This window comes from Poecile atricapillus, chromosome 1 (genome assembly GCF_030490865.1).
Source record: "Poecile atricapillus isolate bPoeAtr1 chromosome 1, bPoeAtr1.hap1, whole genome shotgun sequence".
Classification (NCBI taxonomy): Eukaryota; Metazoa; Chordata; class Aves; order Passeriformes; family Paridae; genus Poecile; species Poecile atricapillus.
Genome location: NC_081249.1, coordinates 126,985,367 through 127,006,422, shown reverse-complemented (window position 1 = coordinate 127,006,422; position 21,056 = coordinate 126,985,367). Strand labels below are relative to the sequence as shown.

The window sequence follows — 21,056 nt, the reverse complement described above, 5'->3', positions numbered from 1 at the left end:
CAAATCCACGACCTGGAGGAACAAACGAGCTGCAGTTCATGATGGCTTCACCACATCTGTGTTCCCTGGGCTGGAAGCACCAGATCCACCAGGCTCCCTTGCCCTGGAGGGTCTCCGGGGTCCCCAAAACCCCATTTCCTCCCTGCTGGGGCAGGATGGAGCCACCCCATCACCCTCCTCCACCCTGCAGCACTGAGTCGGCTTCCTGCCCTCTGCCACACTCCCGGAGCTGCCAGAGCACGGGGACACGGCCAAGCCATGTCCCCAAGCTGCTGAGAGAGGGACCCCTCAAATCCCAGATCCTTGGATTCCATGGGGCTGCCCCTCTGATGGGATGGGGGGGCTCTGCCTGCTCTTGGTGGCTCTTTCTGCCGTGGCACCTGCACAAGGTACGTCACTGTCCCCATCCTGGCCCTTGCTGTCCCTCTCTTGGGATCTTGGGGTGGTGGAGCCACAGATTTGGGGGTTGGGGACCTGCCACCTCCCTGGGATGGGGAGCACTGGGGGTCCTGGGGATCCCCAACAGGAGTGTCAGTGGTGGAGGACGCTGCCCCTCAACCCACCCAGACGGAGGGAAAGGGATCCCCTAAAAGGCAATCCTAAGGCTTGCAGATTCTCCTGTGGGTTAAGGCCCCCTTGGATCTCCCCAAAAGCACCCTGGCAACCCCTGAAAGAGGGCCCTAAGCCCCTAAAGGTGCTCTCAGAGCCATCCCACCTACAATCCCTTTGGGAATGGGGCTACACTCAGGGCCAATCCTGTCTCTTACGTACCCCGGGATAATTTTGGGATGTGATGCCACCTGCCCTCCCCACCTTGGCAGGATTTGGGATGGTTTGGCTGCCAAAATGTCTGCCAGGAGCTGCTTGGAGGCCTCTAATCGATCAGGAAACGGCCCCATCACCCCATTTCCGCCCTTCTCACACCTCCGCCCCACCTGAAGCAGCTCATTCCCATATTCTCCCCTCATCTGTGGCCTTTTCCTTGAACATTTGGACTCCAATCCACACCCTACCAACTCTGCTGTCTTTTCTCAGGAATCCCACCCTGGATGCCTCACTTCTGGGGCTGAATCCTTCCCCCTGGAGGAGCCAGATGGGGCATTTTTAGGGATAACAGGATCATCTACTCACCTGTGGCTCTGGAATGGGTCTAGGCAGAGGGGTACAGGCAGGTCAAGCCCCTTTATGTCCACAAGGATGAACCAGAAGGCAGGAACAACACAGATGCAGGATGACATCCCAAATTTCATCTCTTCCATCACTGAGTTGTGTCCCAGTATTCCCAGATTTAATGCCAAATTCTCCCAGCAGATCCCACACCAGGACTGAGCCCTGAGAAACATCCTGGGGCACACAGGGATTGATTTTCGGGATGCAACAGCTCCATGACCACTTTGCCAGAGCCCCACTTTGCCAGAATTCCCACTGTGCCACTCACAGCTGGGAGAATCCTCTTGGCCACCTTTTGGCAGGTTTGGGATGCACCCCTCCAAATCCTGGGGGGCTCAGCCCCTCATCTCTCTGCCCTTCCTCCCCACAGAAACAACAGGACCTCCCAATACTCCGACTGGGAACACCTCAGTGACACCGGGTGAGTGTGGGGGGGTGAGGGACATCCTTACATCCACTTTTTGGGATTCTGGGACAATGCCAGGTCACCCTTCCCGGTGCATCTCCCAGGTCCCAGAGCTCTCCGGCTGGCAGGCGGCCGGAGCCGCTGCGAGGGCCGGGTGGAGCTGGAGCAGGAGGGGACATGGGGGACAGTGTGTGACGATGGCTGGGACATTCTCGACGCCGACGTCGTGTGCCGCCAACTCCGCTGTGGCCATGCCATGAGAGCCCCCGGCAACGCCTCCTTCGGCCGTGGACACGGCCCCATCCTCCGGGATGAGGTGGGATGCAAGGGACATGAGCGGGACCTCTGGGAATGTCCGGCTGCTCTGGAGCACGACTGCAGCCACAAGGAGGATGCTGGCGTGGTTTGCTCAGGTGGGTTTGGAATATTCCGGAGCCGGGGATGTTGATGGCGCATCCTCATCTCTGCTCTCTTCCTGCAGAACACCAGGAGTGGCGGCTCTCCGGAGGCCGGGATGGATGTGCCGGCAGGGTGGAGGTGTTTTTCCGTGGCACTTGGAGCACGGTGTGTAACAGCACCTGGTACGAGACGGAGGCCACGGTGCTGTGCCGGACGCTGGGATGTGGGGATGCGCTCCAGCGGCCCTCCTTCGGACACACGCTTCCCGGGAAGATGGTGTACTTGTGTGGGAGCCTGCAGCCCTCGCTGGCACAGTGCCGCTGGACCTTCAATAAATCCGCTCCGTGTTACCAATCCTGGGCCGCCGGGGTCATCTGCAACGGTACCGGCTCCTTCCCGACGGGATTTGAGGCATGGTCCTGCCCTCTCCTAAGCGTCCGATTTCTGTTCCCGCCCTTTCCAGGCTCCCAGGGTTTGGAGACGTCAACGCCCATGGCTGAGGTGACGCCCAGGAATGTCACTGTCCTGCACGGTGAGTGTCTGAGCCCTCGGCCATTCCCTGGGCTCAGGGTAAAATTCCCAGGGGGGAAGATTTACGTGGGATGAGCTGTGTCCGTTCTCTGTCCCAGCTGAGGAGGGGACCCCGACCTTGGGGACACCACCACCGGACAGTCCCCTTTTTGTCCTGTGCCTGGTGCTGGCAGCGCTGCTCCTGCTCTCCCTGCTGGCCTTTCCCGTCACCCTTCTGAGGCTGAGGAAGAAGAGCGGTAAGGAATTCTGGATCCAGACACAGAACTGGGACACGATCCAAACTTTTTCAGCTCAGCTCAGCCACGGAGTGAGTGCATCCCCTTGTGTCCACAGCCACATCCTCCTTGGGAATACCCACGCCAGTCCTGGTGACCCACAGCTACCAGAACCCCAGTGTACCCTCTGGAATTCCCAATGACTACAGGAAAACCCCCACCAACCTTCCCAAAGGATCAGGTGGGTCTGGCAGGTCCCCCCAGGGGCTGTGGGGCCAGAGGTGCCAGCAGGTGCCAGATGCCACATCCCCTTGTCACCCCCCAGACCATCTGGTCACAGCCATTTCCAAGGATTCTGATTCTGACTCGGAATATTATGAGTTCAGCAGCAAGCCTCCTGTCGCCCTGTCCACCTTCTACAGTGAGCATCCCACTTCCTCTGGGATCCCTGACACCCTGTCCCGGGATCCTTGTCACCCAGGATGCTCCCACCCCTCTCCGCTTCCCACAGACTCCCTGCGCCAGCATCCCAGGGAGGATCTTCCCCCTCTGAGAGTCAGCCAGGACAGGGTGAAGCCATTCCCTGAAGATGGTATGACACAAGGTGGGTCTATCCCATGGACTGAAGGGTGGCCACCCCCTCTTCCAATATCCCTGTTCCTACATTTGATGTCCTTTTCCCACAGAGCCGGCCAGGCCAGGGTCCCCATTTCGCAGTTCCTCCAGCTCATCCTCATCCACAGGGCCCAGCTGGAATGGCAGCATTCCCACCCCTGCCCATGGCCCCCAGTGGCACCAGGCAGCCACTGGCCATGGCTACAGCACAGGTGGGAAGCGTGGGAGCAGGGATGGGGAGACCCCAAGGATGGGAGAAAGGCATGCAGAGACCACAGGGATGGGGAGGGAATGAGGGTTCAGGGACCCCAAGGAGAGGAGCAGGGACAGAGCGATGCCAAGGATGGGAACAGGGATGGGTTCAACCTCAGTGAGGAGATGGGACCTCGTGGAATGGGAGCAGGGATGGAAAGTGCCGGTCAGTGACCCTGTTCCTCCCAGCTCCCCCGGCAGCAGCCGCCCCAGTGCCCTCCCAGCCCTGGGTACCTGCAGCTCCGGCAGATCCCGACGGCAGCTCCAGCACCTCCTCGGGGGAGTGGTACGAGAATGTGCGGGAGACAGAGCCCCCTGAAGACCCCTCCTCACATCCTGGTGAGGATTCTGTGCTGGAGGTGGGGGACACAGGGAGTTCCGGGAATTCCCAAATGCTCCTGCGGGCTCTGTTATTGCAGGCTGGTCAGATCCATCCTATCACTCAGGGGAACACGTGGAGGATCCTGAATTTTCCGAAGGCAGTGACTACGATGACATCCACAGCTCTGCCTACTGAGCCTGTCCCACTGCTCCAGAGGCTAAATCTCCTGGAATTCCCTGGCTACCTCCTCCAGAATTCTCCAGCCACCTCCTCTGTGCTGCCATTAAAAGCTTTTCCCACCGTGTCCCTTGTCCATAGGGGTGTCACCAGCCCTGCAGTGAGGCTGGGTCACCGAGTGCTCCCACTTGTCCACTAAGTGACACCAAGATAGCCAAAATCCCACTCCCAGCCCACAGGAGCAGGGAAGGGGGCAGCAGGGCCCTGATCCAGCTCCATACAACCAGGGGTGGAAATTAAGCTGCAGGAAAGGAGAACATGGAAAACCCATGTGTCCCCCCAGAGCTTCCCTACACCCTTCTGGGACAGTCCCCATCCCAGGAATGTGCTGTGGTGGCACCACTGAGGTGCCACCCCAAACCCACTGGATGGTGCCCTATGGGGGTGCCCTCAAACCCTTCAGCATCTCCCAGTCCATCCATATCCTAGCAGAAAGCTGGAGTCAAGCAGCTTTCTGGAGCCAAGCACCATCCCAGTTTGGGATGTGGAGGTGCTCCCAGCTGGGAGAGGGCACAGCACCCACCCATCACTCCAGGATTGGGACCCCTCTGCCCCTCCCTCACCCCACTTCCCACCACCCATCCCAAGCCAGCTGCTCCCGCCCTGACCCCACCGTCAGATTTCTGTCTCCCCGGGGAGGAGGCCGGGGTTCAGCCGCACCCCAAGTGGAAAATGTGGCCTCCACATCCTCCAGCTGTTTGCTGAACGAGAGGCCCCGCACAAAGGAGCCGCAACAACGGAGGAAATCCCAAAATAGCAGCAAAACCCCGACAAAGGGCACGGGGCGAGGCAGGGGCTGAGAACGGAGCTGGCATCAGGGGTGCCCCAGCCCCACTCCTGCCTCTGGGTGCCAGGGGGGGGTTGGGAGGGAGGTGATGATGTTGGGATCACTGGGATCATGGCATAGGACAGGCCTGGAGGATCGATGAATTGGGGGGGGTCCTCTTGCCCTGGGGAGTCCCAAAATCTAAGGGGTCAATGTCCTGGGTGGGATCCCAATGTGCAGTGTCCTGAGGGTGCTGATTCCTGGAAGGGCACCAGTTCCCTAGGGATAACAAAGCCCTGGAAGGTACCAAAGCCCTGCAGGGCACCAGTTCCCAGGAGATATCAATAGCCTGGGGGCACCAGCTCTTGGGGATACCAGTGCCCTTGGAGCATGACAATCCAGCCTATGGCCACCTAGGCAAGGTGTCACCTCCATCCCCACACAGCCACATCAGTACCAACCGTTCCTCCAAGCTGCTCCCGCCCAGAAAATCCCCCTTTTTCTCAGGATTATGATCCCAGCAGCGTGCAGACAGCCGACAAGCCCCTTCCTGCTCGCTCCAAAGGCAGCTCCTGCTTTTTAAAAGGCTCCTCACGGCAGGCAGTGTTGTCAGCACTTCCCAGAGCCCCCCAAACTCCCCCCGGGAAGGGATTCCAATCATCCCGAGCTGCCGTGGCACGCTCAGGATGCTGAACTGACTCGCAGTGCCCAAGGCAAGGCAGATGCTCAATCCGAACCCAAATCCTGTCCCTGGGATCTCATGGCCTGCAGAGCCAGTGACGGCTCTGAGGGAAGGGCTGAACCCCAGGCACCCCATTTCCATGGGGGTCACACACCCCTGGATGACAGGATCTCTCCTAGAGGCACGGTGTCCTGGCATGTTTGAGGTGAATCCTGAATTTCAGGTTGATTCTGGGGGATCGTGGCTTGTAGACGCTCCACTGAGTCCTATGGGAGCAGGTCTGGAAATTGCAGCCCTTTTCCAGGGAATTTTCAAAGCTGAAGTGGGTGGGGGGCAGCTCCAGGACCCTCTGTGGGGTATTCCAACAGGGTCTGCTCCCATCAGGAGCAGCAGAATCCCTGGGATAACTGGCATGGGAACAAGTGATGGGAGCACCCAGATGCTGAGATCCTACTCCAGGGATGGGGACTGCAGCATCCTCGGATGGTGAAGCAGGATGGGTTGGGAAGCTCTATCCATCTCTCCTCCCAGCAGGAATACCATGGAGTCAATGGAAAACAACTGCCTCATTAGCATGCCTGACCTGGATTCAGAGCAATTAATTAGGGCACAATCAATTAACACCCCTGCCCTGCCTGGGTCCAGCACTGCTGGTGCCCCACGTGCATTTGCAGGGGTGTAGGGTATCCCTGGAATGCTAGAACCTGGGATATGCCTGGATAAAACCTTCCCCCATCCTGTTCCTGGGGTAATCACAGGGTTTTAGGAGATGCCATCAACTCCTCTGCAACCCTGGGGGGCTCAGGAACCCCCAAATCTCCCTCAGCACTGGATATGTTCACTACCTCCCTTTCCCAGAGCTGTGGATATCCTGGGATTTGGCGGGGGATGAACACCACAAGTTTCTCACCCCTTTCCTCTCATGCTCTGCGAGACCTGAGGAGGTAACGGAGTCTTCAAACGGGCCCAAAGATGACGTCAAAAAACCACAGAGGGAGGAAAAACAGCCGGTTCCTGTCCGGGCCCCCTCCCTCGCCTGCTCCGGGCTGGGCAGCGGAGGCGGCGGAGCCTCCAGAGCCTCCCGTGCCCCCATCCCACCAACGGAGCCCATGGCAACCCGGCTGCCCGTCCTGTGCCTCCTGCTGGGAATGTGGGGTGAGTATCAGGCACCCTGACCTCGGCACACTGCTCAAATCTTGTGGCAGAATTCCCCCCTGGTTTTCCCACTCCAGGTGGGATCGGCACCTTGAGTGAGCCACAATTTGTGGTTTGGGGTGGGAAGCACCCTGGTGACCCCCCAAACGCCCACCCACCTCCCCCTGGGTCCCCAGGGTCCCAAGGTCGAGCCAGTGGTGCTGAGGGCAGCCAGGTGTTCCCCCATCCTCATTCCCTGCCAGCTCCCGCCCTTGCCTCGGTCCACATGGCACCATTCCCAAACCTTCCACCCAGGAGCAGGGCTCATTAGAGGTAATTTGCAAGGCCCTCGTCTTTTCTCAGCCGTAAAGATCCCCCCAGCAGATGGATGGGGAGGCAGCAAATGGCCTTTCTCCCCCGAAAAACCCAGTTTTCCCACAAAATCCGTCTTTTCCCCAAAATAACCATCAACGGGTCGAGCAGCGGAGACGCTGTCCCAAACTCGGGGTCTCCAGGGTGGGATGTGGTGTTGACGCCCCATTTCCGCTCTTTCTCACAGCCATCCCTGACCATGGAGGAGCCACCTGGATCCCTGGAGGTGAGAATTTGGGGAGCAGCCCTCTGGGAATGCCGCCACAGCTCCATGAGCATGGTGGGTGCTGGAGTTGTGTCATCTGGAAGGGGCATCGGGGGGTCCCAGCTCAGGCCCCCGCATTCCTCTTGCTGCTTCCCAAGACCCCACCAAGGGCTTTTCCGTTGTTCCCATGTTGAAAACCCGTGGGAAGGGAAGGAAAGCCCCTAATGATTGTGTTTTTCCACAGAATCCATCCTGAGACTCACCAGAGGCGGCTGCCGCTGCACTGGGATACTGGAGGTGAACTGGGAAAAGCAATGGAGACAAATTTGCTGGGAGAGCGTGAGCGTGGATGACCTGGATTGGATCTGCCAGCGGCTGGAGTGTGGCCCCCTGACCTCTGAGCCCTTGGAACTCAACATTCCTGGTGGGAAAGGGCCACACAGACAGGCCATGAGGTGCAGGAGGCCACCGAACCCACCGGGATGCAACTGGGAGCTGGAAAACTGTACGGAACACGTCATTGTCGCCTGCAGAGGTGAGCCTGGGCCTCCAGCCGGGACACCTCAATCCCTAGGGATCATCCATGCCCACGTGGCCCCTCTCTTCTCATTCCAGAGCCAGTGAAAACCACTCCGAAGCCCCCACCGGCACCCCCCGCCACCAGCCCAGAGCCCGTGGGTAAGCACCTCCTCCTGAGGAACTCGTAGTCTCAAATTTGGGAACTTCTCACTAAATAATGGGGAAAAGAGTCATCCCAATAGATAACACTTCCTCTTCCATCACCAATCCCTCTCCAGGACCCCCCAGGCTGCGGCTGGTGGACGGGAATTTCAGCTGTTCCGGCTTCCTGGAGCTGCACAAGCAGGGGCTGTGGGGGGCTGTAGCGAGCATCCCGCACAACCGGTCACATCTGGTCACCCTCATCTGCCGGGAATTGCGCTGTGGCGCTGCTGGGAACAGCCACAGCCAGCCGGATCCAGGGATCCACCTGCCGGTGCGGTGGGAGGCGGTGGATTCCTGTGGGAGCCGTTCCCTGCTGGACTGCTTCAACAGGACCAGCTCCCGGGGGAAAATGCCCGCCTTCATCACCTGCTCAGGTGAGAGTGGTCCTGGAGCATCCAGGATTTGGTGGGATACCCTGGGGGGATTTTGGGGCCGGAGCAGGGGACCAGCCCCATCCCCATGGGCCCCATCCACCCACTCCTGCTCTTCCTCTCTGGGGTGTGAAGGCAAAACAGGAAATCTCAGTTCCCGGCAGTGCCGAGTGTGGCACTTGCAAGAAGGATGAGCCAGGGAGGGAGAGCAGCCATGGCAGCGTCCCAAATTCCAGCTGGGAGTGGGGAACACTGGCAAGGGCCAGGCTGTGGGCATCCTTCCTGCTGTGGGAAGCTCCCTGAGCAACTTCCATGCCTCAGGCATTTCCCTGAGCATCTTCCATGCCTTGGGCATCTCCCTGATCCGATCATCTCTCTGCATCGGGTATGTCCCTGGATACCCTCCCTGCCAGAGGCATATCCCTGCTTTTCCATGACCCTCTTCCCTGCTACAGGCGTCTTTCCCTTGCCATGAGCATCTCCCAAGCACAGGCATCTCCCTGTCCTTTTCCATGAGTGTTTCCCTGAAAATCAGCTCGGTGCCAGCTCCGTGGCACAGGGAGCCAAACCATGAAGCTCGGAGCAGGCTCCGTGTGGGTCCTGCCATCTGCCCAGCTTGGAATCCCACGGGATTTGGGGGTTTAATGGGCTGTGGCAGCTGGCAGAGCTGGCTTCCATGCTGCACTTCCCATGGGAAGAGTTCAAGGCTCCTCCATGCCTGGCTCTGGCTTGGCTCAGTCCCTGTGGCATGAGGGGAGATGCTGGGAGCATCCCCATGCCAGGAGCTGGTGCTGGGAGGAGGAGGAGCATGTGCCAACGGTATCCCTGTGGATATCATCCCTGTCTGCCTGTGGGTCCAACTCCTCTCTCCCAGTGGATCTGGCTCTTCTCCCACAGAAGATCTGACCCTTCTCCACGGATCTGACTCCTTTCTCCTTCTGGCTCTGACCCCTCTGCATGGATCTGACCCTTGTCTTCCCACGGGTCTGATCCCCCTCTACCCATGGATCTGCTCCCTCTCCTTGTGGATTTCACCCCTCCCCATGGGTCTGACCCCTCCCTGTGGATCCAGCCCCTCTCCCTATGGATTTGCTCCTTTTTCCTGCAGATTCCCAGCCGCGGGCCCTGCGGAGGCTGGCAGCCGGCCCCACTCCGTGCCAAGGGGACATCCAGGTATTCCATGCGGGCCAGTGGTGGGATCTGTGTGACTCTGGAGCAACGCAGCGAGACGAGCGTGGCTGGCAGATCTGCCGAGAGCTGGGCTGTGGGAATCTCACTTCCAGCATGGAAATCCGGGAGCTTCCCTCGATGGGAGTCACGTGTGGGTTCGGTCCCCTGCACCTCTGCCAGCCCAAGTTTGGGAATATCCGGAGCTGCTCCCGGACCAGAGTCACGTGTAAGCCGTGTGGAGCGCTGGGAGCTGGAATTCCCACACCTATGGAACGGGCAGGGATGGGGGGACCAAATCCACGTGGGATTTGGGCTCCCTGTGGGTAATGAATCCTGGCACCAACCTCCAGCTGTGCACATCTGATGACATCCATGCTCTTCCCAGGCCAGGACTCAAAACCACTTCCCACTGGAACATCTGCTGGAACTGTCGTGAGCATCTGCCTGGCCCTGCTGCTTTTCCTCATCCTTTTCCTGATCTGTGGCCCTCCTGCCTATCGGAAACTGATGAAGAGAAGTAGGGCACAACCTCGGGATCCTTATCCTTCTTTTCTTTCTTCTCCTGCTCCACCATCCCCACATGCTGGCTCAGGGCTGGCAGCTCCATTGATGCTTCCCTGAACTCCTTGCGGGGGGGATTTGGCTGCTCAGCCTGACAGATCCCCCGTCCCATTGTCCCCAAGCCTGTCCCACATGGAGTGTGGGAGCGGGAAGAGGGATTAAGCTCCAAGCAGACACAAAAGAGCAGGTGGAGGATCCTGGGGGGGATTATTGAGAAGGGGGGGGATTATTTGGGATGACATATGGGGCTGGCAGGGGGGAAGCAGCCGGAGGAAGGATCGGGAAGATCCTCGGAGACACAATTCCCCCTCTCTTTCAGTCTCCAAGAAGAAGCAGCGCCAATGGATCGGCCCCACAGGACTCAACCAGACGGGTGAGGAGCAGCTCCCTGGGGAGCTGGAAATGGGATTTGGAACTCCTGGAGATTGATTTGGGGTCTGGGTGGGCTGTTCCCCCCTGGATCCCGCTGCAAGCACCCTGGATCTCGCTTCCTTAGGGATATAACTCATCCAGGAGATGCAGGCCTGGATCAGGGACCGATTTTATTCAGCCCCTTCCCAGGATGGGTTTGTTCCCTCCAAACTGCTGTTCCAACCCCAAAATCCCAATCCCACTGTCTTTTCCAGTGTCTTTCCACCGCTCCAGCACCGCACCGAGGCTTCGGGGACAGGGAGGGGACGACTACGCTCAGCCACCCCAAAAGAGCTCCCAGCTCTCTGCTTACCCAGGTAAGTGCTGGAAGTGGCCCCTTCCTGTTCCTTTTCCATGGATGTGCCTCCAGTGAGGTGTATCCATGCTCTCCACAGCTCTGGAAGCAGCGTGCCAGCGCTCTAACCCTCCGGATAACTCCTCGGACAGTGACTACGACCTGCACTCCGCCCGCAGGGTGTGATTTCCTTCCTCCCAAAGGAGCTGATCCCACCTCCCACCTCAGCTTTGGGGGCATCCCAGCATTCCAGGGCCCTTCCAGGAGCACTTCCCAGCCTCCTCAAGGAAGAAAAGGAAGTTTTTGGGGATTTCTTAAAGCTATTTACAGGAATCTAAGAGGTAGGGGTGGGTTCAAGGAGCCCTTTGGATTAGTGGGATCACCAGATTCTCCAAACCAGGATAAAGAGCTGGGATGATGGATAAAGGATAGGGATGTAAGGGTGGGAATACTGGGAAGAAGTTTGAGATATTTAATAACCAACAACTGTAATAAAATTGGGGTTTTGTACTAATTACATCTCATTCTTTTCCTTCCGTTATCCCAGTGGGATTCCAAACTCCCTGCCAGGAGGGAGTGGGACAGGGAAACACGTTTTTCCCTGGTTTTTATCCTAGGGATAAACCCATGAAGCGCAGGAATTGAAGCAAGCTTGAAGATGGTCCTGGGAGGGAGTGAAAGATTTCAGTGATGGGCTCCAAAGGAAGTTGGATGCCAGGAAGGGATAAAGGGATCAATCCTTATCCGGATATTCCATTGTTTCCCAAAGTAACCATGGCCATGACTCGAGAGTGCAATTAATTCATCCAGTTTTATTACTCTAATTAATCCCAGAGATGGAATTGCTTCCATCAATCCCTCATCCTAGTCCATTAGTAATAGTTCCTTATAAATAATTTAAAGGGATACAGGCAGGATTTGAAGGATAAAGTGCTGAGCAAAGCAAATCCCATTTCCATCGTTTGTCGTTCCCTCTGTTTCCAAGTGTTTCCTGAGAAGGGGGATGTGAGGAGCCCAAACACCACACGGGAGGTCGGGAATACTGGAGGCTGCCCAGACCCAGGTGGGAATCACCGACTCCCACTGATGGCCCTGGAATGGTTTGGGTGGAAAGGGATCTTAGGGATCAGCCACTTCCAAACCCTTTCCATTGGCCCAGGCTGCTCCAAGCCCCGTCCAACCTGGCCTCGGACATTTACAGGGGTGGAGCAGCCATGACTTCCCTTGGAAATCCATTCCAGGGTCTCACCACCATCACAGGGAAGAAGTTCTTCCCAGAATCCCATCTAAACCCACCCTTTAACAGTGTGAAGCCATTCCCCATTATCCCACCACTCCAAGTCCTTGTCCAAGTCCTTGTCCAGTTTCGTTGGAGCCCCTCTAAGCACTGGAAAGTGCTCCAAGGTTTCCCTGGAGGTTTCTCCTCTCCAGATTTCTGCGGTCTGGCTCTGCCTCTCACTCTGACCTCCAGAGCCGTGACTTATCCCGTGTAATTCCTTTGCACTGACGGATCCAGGAGCAACACTCTGGGATCTCTTCTCTTCCTCAGTCCCCAGAAAAAGGAGGAATCAGCACAGGATGCTTCCCCTGAAGTCCTGGATTAGTATCCAGGCCAGGTAGGACGCTGAGGGTTCGGAGGCGGGGGGTATCCAAAGGGTGGGGGAGGCCCGGAATAGGGAGCCTGCGTTGGGATCGGGAAATTCGGGAGAGGGGGCTGAGTGGGGTACGGACACTGCGGTCTCCCTGCTCCAGGTGGGATGTAGGGAGAGTATCCTGGTCTGGCAGGGGGAGGAGAGGGATGGGGAGCAGGATAGGGCAAGGGCTGTGGTGGGCCCCGGGATGGAGACCAGGAAAAGCCTCCTGAGGTGGATTTGGGATACCCCGGTGCAGAGTCAGCAGCGGAAGCCGCTGGATATCCGGGAGCTGGAGGAAGCGGGTAGGGAAAGGTGGACTGGGAACTGGGCTGGGAGGAAGCCACGTGTCCCACGGTGACCGGAGATCCCGGGAAAGGGGCGGGAGGAAGCGCTCCATGGGCGGTGGGGCCGGGCGGGAGGGTCGGAGCTGGGCTGTAGGGTAGAGGGAAGGCCGGAGATCCCGATGGGAAGGGTTTTGGTGGATCTGTGGGAACATGAGGAGGAGGAGGAGGAGGAAGAGGAGGACGCTGAGAGTCCCTGGTGTGCTCCTGGGATCCCTCTGACTTCCTCACAATCTCCTGCAGCTTTTCCACTCGGACCCGGCGCACGTGGAACAACTTCCTCATCCCAGAAAACTGCTCCAGGAATGTCTCCAGGGGCACCTCGCCCTCCAGGAATTTCTCAGCCATTTTCTGGAAGAGAGAAGCAGCCTCAGGCTCATGCCTGCATCCCTCCACTCCTTTTCCCTAATCCTGATTTAGGTCTCTCCCATCCACATCCCAAGGAGCAGCATCCACACACAAACAAGGATGGATCCAGTTCTTTGGAGAAAGCCCAGCAGAATCCAAAGATAATCCGTGATTTTAGGAGCTGGGTTTAACTGCAAGTCTTTGAGGATGAATCACTGGAATACCCAATGGATTTAAGCCCTACACTCACCTCAGATTCCTCTTCAATCTTCTGGCTTTCCACCTGGAGGAGATCCAGCAAAGTCTGAGGCTGCAGCGCTGCCGAGAATTTCTCTGGGAAAACCAAGTAGGGAAAAGAAGAAACCAAGGGAAAATCACTATCACAGAACAGAAACCAGGAAAAACCAGCAAAGAGCCCACAGGATTTAGGAACCACAGGGCTTAGGAACTGCTGATGGAAGGAGGGAAATCCAAGAGGAATAACATCCTTAATCTCTCCAGCTGCTGGAAAAAAGAGGGATATCAGTTTTCCAGGAAGCAGATATGCCTTCCTGCAGGAGGATCCCAGTGCTCACCCAGCTTTTCCTTCTGCTCTCTGCACCTCCCAGCCAGCTCCTGCAGCTCCTGGTATTTCTTGGACAGGTCGCTGCGTCCTGTCTCCAGCGGTGCCTGGAACTTCAGGTTCTGCTCGGCCAAGCTCCGGTTGGCAGCCAGGGCCATCTCCCTTTCCAGCTGGAGCTCCTGAACCTGTGGAATTCGGGACGGTGAGTGTGGGAAGGGGACAAGGACACCCCGGAGCCACCTCCCGGCACAAACCTCCCGGGATTCCAAAGCCAAGCGCTCAATCTCCTGGGAATCCTCCTGCAGCTCCCGGAGCTCCTCCACTGTCCGGTCCCTCAGTGTATCCATCCTCCCAGATTCCTGGGACACGGAAAAAGAGGCAAATCAACTCCAAAATCCAACTGGGAATAAGTTTCCAACTGAAATCCAGGCTTGTTAAAGTCTTCAGGACAGATGTGCCAGGTTCCATAAACAGAGAGGGTAAAACAACATTCCCACTAACTCCTGCTTGGGAAAAGACTTTTCCCACCCTTTCCCAAGCTGACTTGGATGGAATTTTGCATGTCCCAGGGTTTTTTGTCAAGAAAAAATCCACCCAGAGCCCTGACTTGTAAATTCCAGCTGGATGTCTCCATCCCATTCCAGAATCCACCTCAATCCAGACTCCATCCCATCCCAGGTTCCCGTTCTAGCAAGGAAACCGGGATCTGACCATATCCCACCATAGCCACAGGGTTGGGAAGGACCTCAGGGATCACCTAATTCCACCTTCCTGCCACGGAATTCAGTGAAATAACAAAAAGGATCAGGGAAATGACGGACTTCCCGCACCATATCCACGATTTATGATTTATCCCAGCTGCCCGATATGTTAAACAAGTATCCTGTGTCTGAATTCCAAGAGAGGGGATGGAATAATGTTGGAATGCCCTAAAAACCAAGGAAACACAACACACCTGCACTGCTGCCTTCGTTCCCAGCTCTTCTACCTCTCATCCAGCTGGAACATCCCAAGGATATTACGCCGGGAATGCCACAACAGCCACGCTGGGGCTCAGGATTGCCCAATCCACGATCCAGATAAACCTGTCCAGGGAAAAACTGGGAATTAAGTCCCGCGCTGCAGGTGCGGGGCAGAAATCACCTGATTTGGGTTTTTTAGGGGGGTGTTAGTTAACTTTCGTGGAGTTTAAGAGGGAAAAGTGGGAATGGTGGGAGTGGGAAAGCTTGGGGTGGGCTCTGGGAAGCATCCACAGGCGCTCAGGAAGGTGGACACAAAGGGCTGCCCACCTGCGGGGCTGCAGCGAGCACCGTGGCGGGAGAAGCGCCATTATCCCCGTTATCCCGCCGTTATTCCCGTTATTCCCACTCCCGGCCCTCTCCCGGACTCACCAAAGCGCCACCGGGACCGTCCGCCCGCCGCTGCTTCCTGCTTCCGGTATACACCGGAAGTGGGCGGGGCCACCCCGGCGGGGCGGGAGGCGCGGGTTCCCCCCCTCCGGGCGTGAGGGGGGTGGTTCCGCCCAGCGCCGCCATGTTGGGGGGGGCGGGAGCACAGATCAATTTAATGGCATTTTAAAATCAATAATCGCTCTTTGGCTAACGGCGGGGTTTTCCCCGAGCTGTAGCTGCTCTAGGAATTATATCCTTCGTGTTTCCGGGGTGCGAGGGGCTCCGGGAGAGCTGGAGAGGGGTTTTGGAGGAAGGCGTGGAGCTACAGGGAAGGGGGAAAGGCTCCGCATGGACACAGGGCGGGTTTAAATTGGTTTTTGGGAATATATCCTACCCTGTCAGGGTGGCAAAGCAAGATGCGCAGAGAAGCTCCAGTTGCTCCATACCTGGAAGTGTCCAAGGCCAGGCTGGAAGTGGTTTAGGAAGCACATACAGACCTCGCCAATATCCTAATAATTCATAAAATGTCGGGTTCTTCCAGCTGCATCCAAGAGATCAAAGCAAATTCCTCTGGAATACCTGGTTAGCTCTTCCTCGCATGACACAGGAATATTCATGAGAAAGGTCCAGTCCCGTCACCCACTCCACAAATCCAACTTTTCCAAAGTACACTTGGAAAATGCTCCACTTTTCCACCTGTAACTCCACATTCCCAAAACACATGGAAGGATGAGGCAGGGGAAGAGCTCCATGATTTCTACTCCTTCAGGAGCCTTTGGAAGTCTGGGCAAGGTCACCCAGCTGTTCCAGAAGTGCTGGGATCTGGGAAAGGCACCTCTGATCCCGTCACCTGAGAGCTGTTGTGTAAAAAATGGGAGTCATATGATCCAAAATAATTCCGGATAAATCAAGGACAACTTGTTCCCAGTGTGGCTGATAACGGGGTCAAACCCCCAGTGCCATGGGAAAGAAAAGGGACTTGACATTCCAAAGGGAAAAAACATTTTCCAGGCTTCTTTTGGAGCAGTTTCCACAGACCTGGAAAAGCTGGAAAATGTTTAATTTTATATTAAAACATAAGGTTTGAGGAGAGGGAAAATTGTGTTTGGATTTGCACGGAAGAAATGGAAAAATACCCATTTAAAAGTGTTATCCAGAAATAAATTTGGGATAAACAGGTGGTTTTGGAAGGATATTCCCATTAGCTGCTTATTAGTATCCTTAATTTCCACAAAAGATGGTTCCACATGTTTTTTTCCCTTGGATGGCATCTTAATCCCAGCCAAAATCACCCACAGCAGGTAGGAAAAGGTGACCTGAGCACCCTGAGGTCCCGTTCCGCAGAATTCCATTCCCACAAGGATCAGCCAACATCCCTGGGCTTCCTTGATAAGTTAATTAAATATTTTTAAGCCAATCCCGGAAATTTGACACCTCGGGAGCGTCAGATTTCCATCCTTTCATCTGACAGCTCCGATAAAGCACCCGGGTGATAAAAGCCTTTAGGGAAGGGACAAGAAAAACTGGGAACAGGGCCTGGAAAAGTTGACTTCACTAATCCATTTCCAAGAAAAGCTCTGTCTCCATAAGGGGATTTTTTTGGGAGGCTGCAGAGATAAAATTAAGGAAGTTTTGTCGGAACAAGTTTTGATGTCCCAAAAGCATGAAAATCCCTGTTTGATCCAGAAGGTGATTCCCATGGAGGTTAAATTCATCCCAAGGGGTGTTTCCACATCAAAACAGCATTTAAAATCCAAATTTTCCCAGTAAACGCTTAAATTTTGGGAGGGTTTTATTGCCCGGGAATCCTCACGCGGCCCTGGCTGCATAAACCAGGAGGAAAAGCTTTCAGATCCATCTTTCCAGCTGGGGGTTTTGGGATCTCTGCATGATGTGGTGCCCTCTGGTGCCATGGAAAGCTGTGGCAGGGAGGCCACCTGCTTCCATCCTATGAGCTCCCAGCACCGGGATGGATTATTCCAGGATCCAGCATCTCACGCCCTCCATTTCCCCACCAGAGTTGGGAAAATCCAGGATTTCTCTCCAAGGAAGACATTTCATACCCTAGAAGGGGTTGTTTTTCCATCCTCCCAGATTTTATTCTGGATTTAATTAGTGCTAAACAGCTATTCCCATTTTTTCCCAGTCCTGAATTCCACGGCTTCTTCCTTTTGTGGATATCATCCATACAAAAATCCATCCCTGTTGGATCCATTGTTCTGCTTTGATAGGATTTACCAGCAGCACAATAAGCTTGTCCTAAAACTCCCCATAATGGTGTTTTTTCCTTTGAAAAAACAGGAATCCTGATCCCCAGGGATGGCAGTTCTGGGAATTCAATAGATAAATAGCTCTGGAAAAACTTCAGATTTTTACTTTCTCTTCTATTTTGGCCAAAAAAGAAGGAAATCTTGGTAACTCCAAAATCTACAGGGACACATTCCAGGTTGGTTTCTCCAACCTGGCTTTGGACACTCCCAGGGATGGGGCAGCTGCAGCTTCTCTGGGAAATCCATTCCAGGGCCTCACCAGCCTCACAGGTAAGAGTTTCTTCCCAATATCCCATTTTCCAGTTTGGAGCCATTCCCCTTGTCCTGTCACTCCATTCCCACATCCAAAGTTCCTAAACTGGGGGAAAACTGGGATGACCTGAGCAAAAGCCAAGCTCCATCCAGATGCCTCTGGGTGAAGGTCACCAGAGCAGGATTGGACACCTTGGCTTTGGTCACGGCCTCACGTGCTGGATCAGTGGGTTCTGGAACGGTCACCTTGTCCTGGAGGAGATCAAAGGCTCCCTGAGGCTGGAGCTGGCATTCCTCCCTTGGAATCAGCCCCATCCCAGCTCGGAATGATAGAAGAATCAGGATACAGTGCTAGGTTACACTGGGGGAGTGAAATGAAGAAGAACCTGGATATGGGATGTTGGGAGAAAAGGGATGGAGCACCAGATTATCCCTGAGGAAGAAAATGAGGGTGGGATGTGTTGTAGGGGTCTGGAAAGGAGGAAGTCCTGGCTGATTCCCAGAATGTAAAATCTGGACCTGGCAGCCTGAAAATTTTTCACAGAGCCTTGACAAGAGGAGAAGGATCTGGAGAGACGTTTAAGCCTCTTCCAGTGCTTTAAGGAGCTCCACAAGAGCTGAAGAGGGACTTTGGAAAAGGACCTGGAGTGACAGGGCAAGGGCAAATGGCTTCCTGCTATCAGAAGACAGGGTTAGATGGGATTTGGGAAGAAATTCTTCCTTGCAAGAGTGGTGAGGCATTCCTGGGAATGGAATTCCCAGGGAAGCTGTGGCTGCCCCATTCCTGGAAGTGTGTGGCTCAAACCCTCCAGCAAGGAATTAGAGGGTTGAGGGTTGCATTCCCACCGGCTCCCACAGAATAACTGGGAGTGCTTCCTGCCCATCCCAACATACCCGTGGCCTGAATTGTGCCAGGAATATGGGGATCCCCCAGCTTGACATTCCCCCTCTGCCTTCCTTAAGGACGTTTTGATAACCATCCCAGGAGCAGTTTGCCTTTCTTATCGGGGCCTCCGGCCAAACACCGGAGCCGGGATATAAGGAGTGGGGCCGGGATCGGAGGCACATTTTCCGTGAGCTCCCACCATGAAGCTGCTCCTGCTCCTCGCCCTGGTGGGCCTGGCCCAGGGCTTCCAGACCAGGTGAGCCCCAGGGGGTCTCCAAAACTGGGATGTGGGATGCAATGTGATCCTGGTGGCGCATCCCGGTGATGCATCCCGGTCCTTGTCCACAGGGTGCCACTGAGGAAGATGAAGTCACTGCGGCAGAGGCTGCAGGAGCAGGGATTGCTGGAGAGTTACCTGGAGCAGCATCCCTACAACCTGGCTGCCAAGTATTTCCCGGGCATCGCTGTGGAGCCCCTGGAGAACTACATGGATGTGAGGGGCTGGGATTGGGAGCTGGGATCAGGGAGCACGGGGGGGACACTGGCTCCTTCCCCATCCCACTGGCCTGTTATCCATCCCACTAGTCCCTTCCCCATCCCTTTAACTCATCCCATTAGTCCCTTATCCATACTCCTTTCCCCATCCCATTAACCCCCTTCCCAATCCCATTCTAACAGGATGAGTACTTTGGCACCATCTCCATTGGGACCCCACCCCAGGAATTTACTGTGGTGTTCGACACTGGCTCCTCCAACCTCTGGGTTCCCTCAGTCTTCTGCTCCAGCCCAGCCTGCAGTAGGTGTCTGGAATGAGGCTAGAATGTGTATTTTGGGAGTCCTGCATGGCTCTGCCCAGTTTTTCCCAAGGGACAAATCCCAGGCAATCCCTGTCCTTCCCACCCCCACAGGGAATCACAACCGCTTCAATCCTGCGGAATCCTCCACGTTCCTCAGCACCAATGACACCCTGTTCATCGCCTATGGCACAGGAAGCATGACTGGAGTCCTGGGATACGACACTGTCAATGTACGGCCAGGCACTCCAGCCCCCTCATCCCACGGGATTCCATGGGGATCCCATGGGATCGTGCCCAACCCACATCTGTCTCCTTTCTCCCAGGTTGCCGGCATCAACGTCCGCAACCAGATTTTTGGGCTGGCCGAGACGGAGCCAGGGGATTTCTTCTACTACACCCCCTTTGATGGCATCCTGGGATTGGCATTCCCAAGCATCGCTTCCTCCGGAGCCACCCCTGTCTTCGACAACATGATGATGGAAAACCTTGTGGATAGGCATCTTTTCTCTGTCTACCTTAGCAGGTAAATCCCAGCCAAAGCTGCTGAAGATTTTTCCCTTTTCCCTCACACTGGCCCCATTTTCCAATGGGAATGGGGGCGTTGGCAGGCTGGGATCCACCCCAGATGGATCCCCCTTTCCAGGGACAGCCAAGGTGGGAGCTTTGTCCTCTTCGGTGCCATCGATCCCTACTACACCACCAAAGGCATCTCCTGGATCCCACTCTCTGCTGAAACCTACTGGCAGATCTCTATGGAGAGGTATTCCCAGTATTCCCTGCCCTCCAGCTGGTGTTTTGGGGAGTCTAGGCTCACCCTGCATCCCTCTTCCCAGTGTCTCCTTCAACGGGGCTGCAGTGGCCTGTTCCAGGGGATGCCAGGCCATCGTGGATACGGGAACCACTCTGTTGGCTGTTCCTATCCGGGCCTTCCGGACCCTCATGAGGCTCCTTGGTGCCAGCTCCAGTGGCGAGGTGAGGCCTCGGGATGTTCCCTAGGACATTTGATCCCGCCTGGAATGGCCACTAACCTGCCATATCCTCCCCAGATTAGCTGTGAGGCCGTCAGCAACCTTCCCAGCCTCATCTTCCACATCCATGGCAAAGAATTCCCGGTGCCGCCCAGAGCCTACGTGTTAAGGGTGAGCATTCTACCGGGAATGGGTTTGTGGGGATAGAGGGAGGGATCCAACAGCTGGTGACCACCCCATTCCATGTCCTCGGAGCAGAGTAATGGGTTCTGCACCCTGGGATTTCAAGGCATGGATGTGCCCACGGAGGAGGGCGAGCTCTGGATCCTGGGGGATGTCTTTATCCGGGAATATTACATCATCTTCGACAGGGCCAACAACAAGGTGGGGCTGTCCCGGCTGCCCTGAGCTGGGGTGGGAGTCCCAGGTGTTCCCAACTCAGCAGCTGGCAGGGCTTATCCCTTTCCCAGTGCCAGCACTGAGGAAAATAAAGATGTGGAGAAGCCCCTCTGTGCTGTGTCTCTCTGGGAAAGGCTGCCACATCCCTGGGAATGTGGTGTGTCCCTGGTGCCACCCTCAGCTGCCACGGATATCCCTGTGCCCCGAGGATGGGAGCTTGGATGTAGCTCTGCTCATCCCTGAGGAGTTCCCAGCCTTGGGGACCTGGGGCAGGACATGTCCCTCCTGTCCTCAAACCACACTCAGGGTGAGGGGGCTGAACACCTCCAGCACTGCCCTCATCACCCTGGAAAGCCACTCATCCCAAAATT

At 56.0% G+C, this 21,056-nt stretch overlaps 4 protein-coding genes across 8 annotated transcripts; 3 read left to right on the top strand and 1 right to left on the bottom strand.

Moving 5' to 3' along the window:
* Window positions 1–235: 235 nt before the first annotated feature.
* On the top strand, window positions 236–4,202 carry CD6 (CD6 molecule). The gene is made up of 12 exons (XM_058854538.1): window positions 236–389; window positions 1,541–1,591; window positions 1,681–1,989; window positions 2,058–2,357; window positions 2,439–2,507; window positions 2,605–2,742; window positions 2,840–2,962; window positions 3,047–3,142; window positions 3,233–3,325; window positions 3,408–3,548; window positions 3,778–3,927; window positions 4,008–4,202. The coding sequence occupies exons 1-12, from the start codon at window positions 335–337 to the stop codon at window positions 4,103–4,105; spliced, it is 1,623 nt and encodes a 540-aa protein (XP_058710521.1). The 5' UTR covers window positions 236–334; the 3' UTR covers window positions 4,106–4,202.
* Window positions 4,203–6,636: 2,434 nt separating this feature from the next.
* On the top strand, window positions 6,637–11,326 carry CD5 (CD5 molecule). 2 transcript variants are annotated; one of them, XM_058853708.1, is made up of 10 exons: window positions 6,637–6,750; window positions 7,289–7,327; window positions 7,551–7,841; window positions 7,922–7,984; window positions 8,104–8,403; window positions 9,509–9,796; window positions 9,956–10,087; window positions 10,451–10,504; window positions 10,758–10,859; window positions 10,938–11,326. In XM_058853708.1, the coding sequence occupies exons 1-10, from the start codon at window positions 6,705–6,707 to the stop codon at window positions 11,021–11,023; spliced, it is 1,401 nt and encodes a 466-aa protein (XP_058709691.1). In that variant the 5' UTR covers window positions 6,637–6,704; the 3' UTR covers window positions 11,024–11,326. The 2 variants fall into 2 exon arrangements, with proteins under 2 accessions (XP_058709691.1, XP_058709684.1); XM_058853701.1 differs by having other exon boundaries at window positions 7,289–7,381.
* A 303-nt stretch (window positions 11,327–11,629) lies between these two features.
* Window positions 11,630–15,917, bottom strand: VPS37C (VPS37C subunit of ESCRT-I). Of its 4 annotated transcripts, none has more exons than XM_058827081.1 (6): window positions 15,508–15,917; window positions 14,678–14,807; window positions 13,977–14,081; window positions 13,736–13,907; window positions 13,411–13,493; window positions 11,630–13,163 (listed from the first exon to the last, which is right to left on the bottom strand). In XM_058827081.1, exons 3-6 carry the CDS (start codon window positions 14,067–14,069, stop codon window positions 12,438–12,440), a joined length of 1,074 nt encoding a protein of 357 aa, XP_058683064.1. In that variant the 5' UTR covers window positions 14,070–14,081; window positions 14,678–14,807; window positions 15,508–15,917; the 3' UTR covers window positions 11,630–12,437. The 4 variants fall into 4 exon arrangements, with proteins under 4 accessions (XP_058683064.1, XP_058683056.1, XP_058683038.1 ...); XM_058827073.1 differs by having other exon boundaries at window positions 15,560–15,917; XM_058827055.1 differs by lacking the exon at window positions 15,508–15,917 and adding an exon at window positions 15,114–15,177.
* Window positions 15,291–20,786, top strand: LOC131573260 (pepsin A-like). Its single transcript, XM_058827043.1, has 10 exons — window positions 15,291–15,383; window positions 18,599–18,777; window positions 18,870–19,014; window positions 19,200–19,317; window positions 19,430–19,548; window positions 19,642–19,841; window positions 19,962–20,078; window positions 20,152–20,290; window positions 20,365–20,457; window positions 20,545–20,786. The coding sequence occupies exons 2-10, from the start codon at window positions 18,722–18,724 to the stop codon at window positions 20,692–20,694; spliced, it is 1,137 nt and encodes a 378-aa protein (XP_058683026.1). The 5' UTR covers window positions 15,291–15,383; window positions 18,599–18,721; the 3' UTR covers window positions 20,695–20,786.
* The last annotated feature ends 270 nt before the right edge of the window (window positions 20,787–21,056 follow it).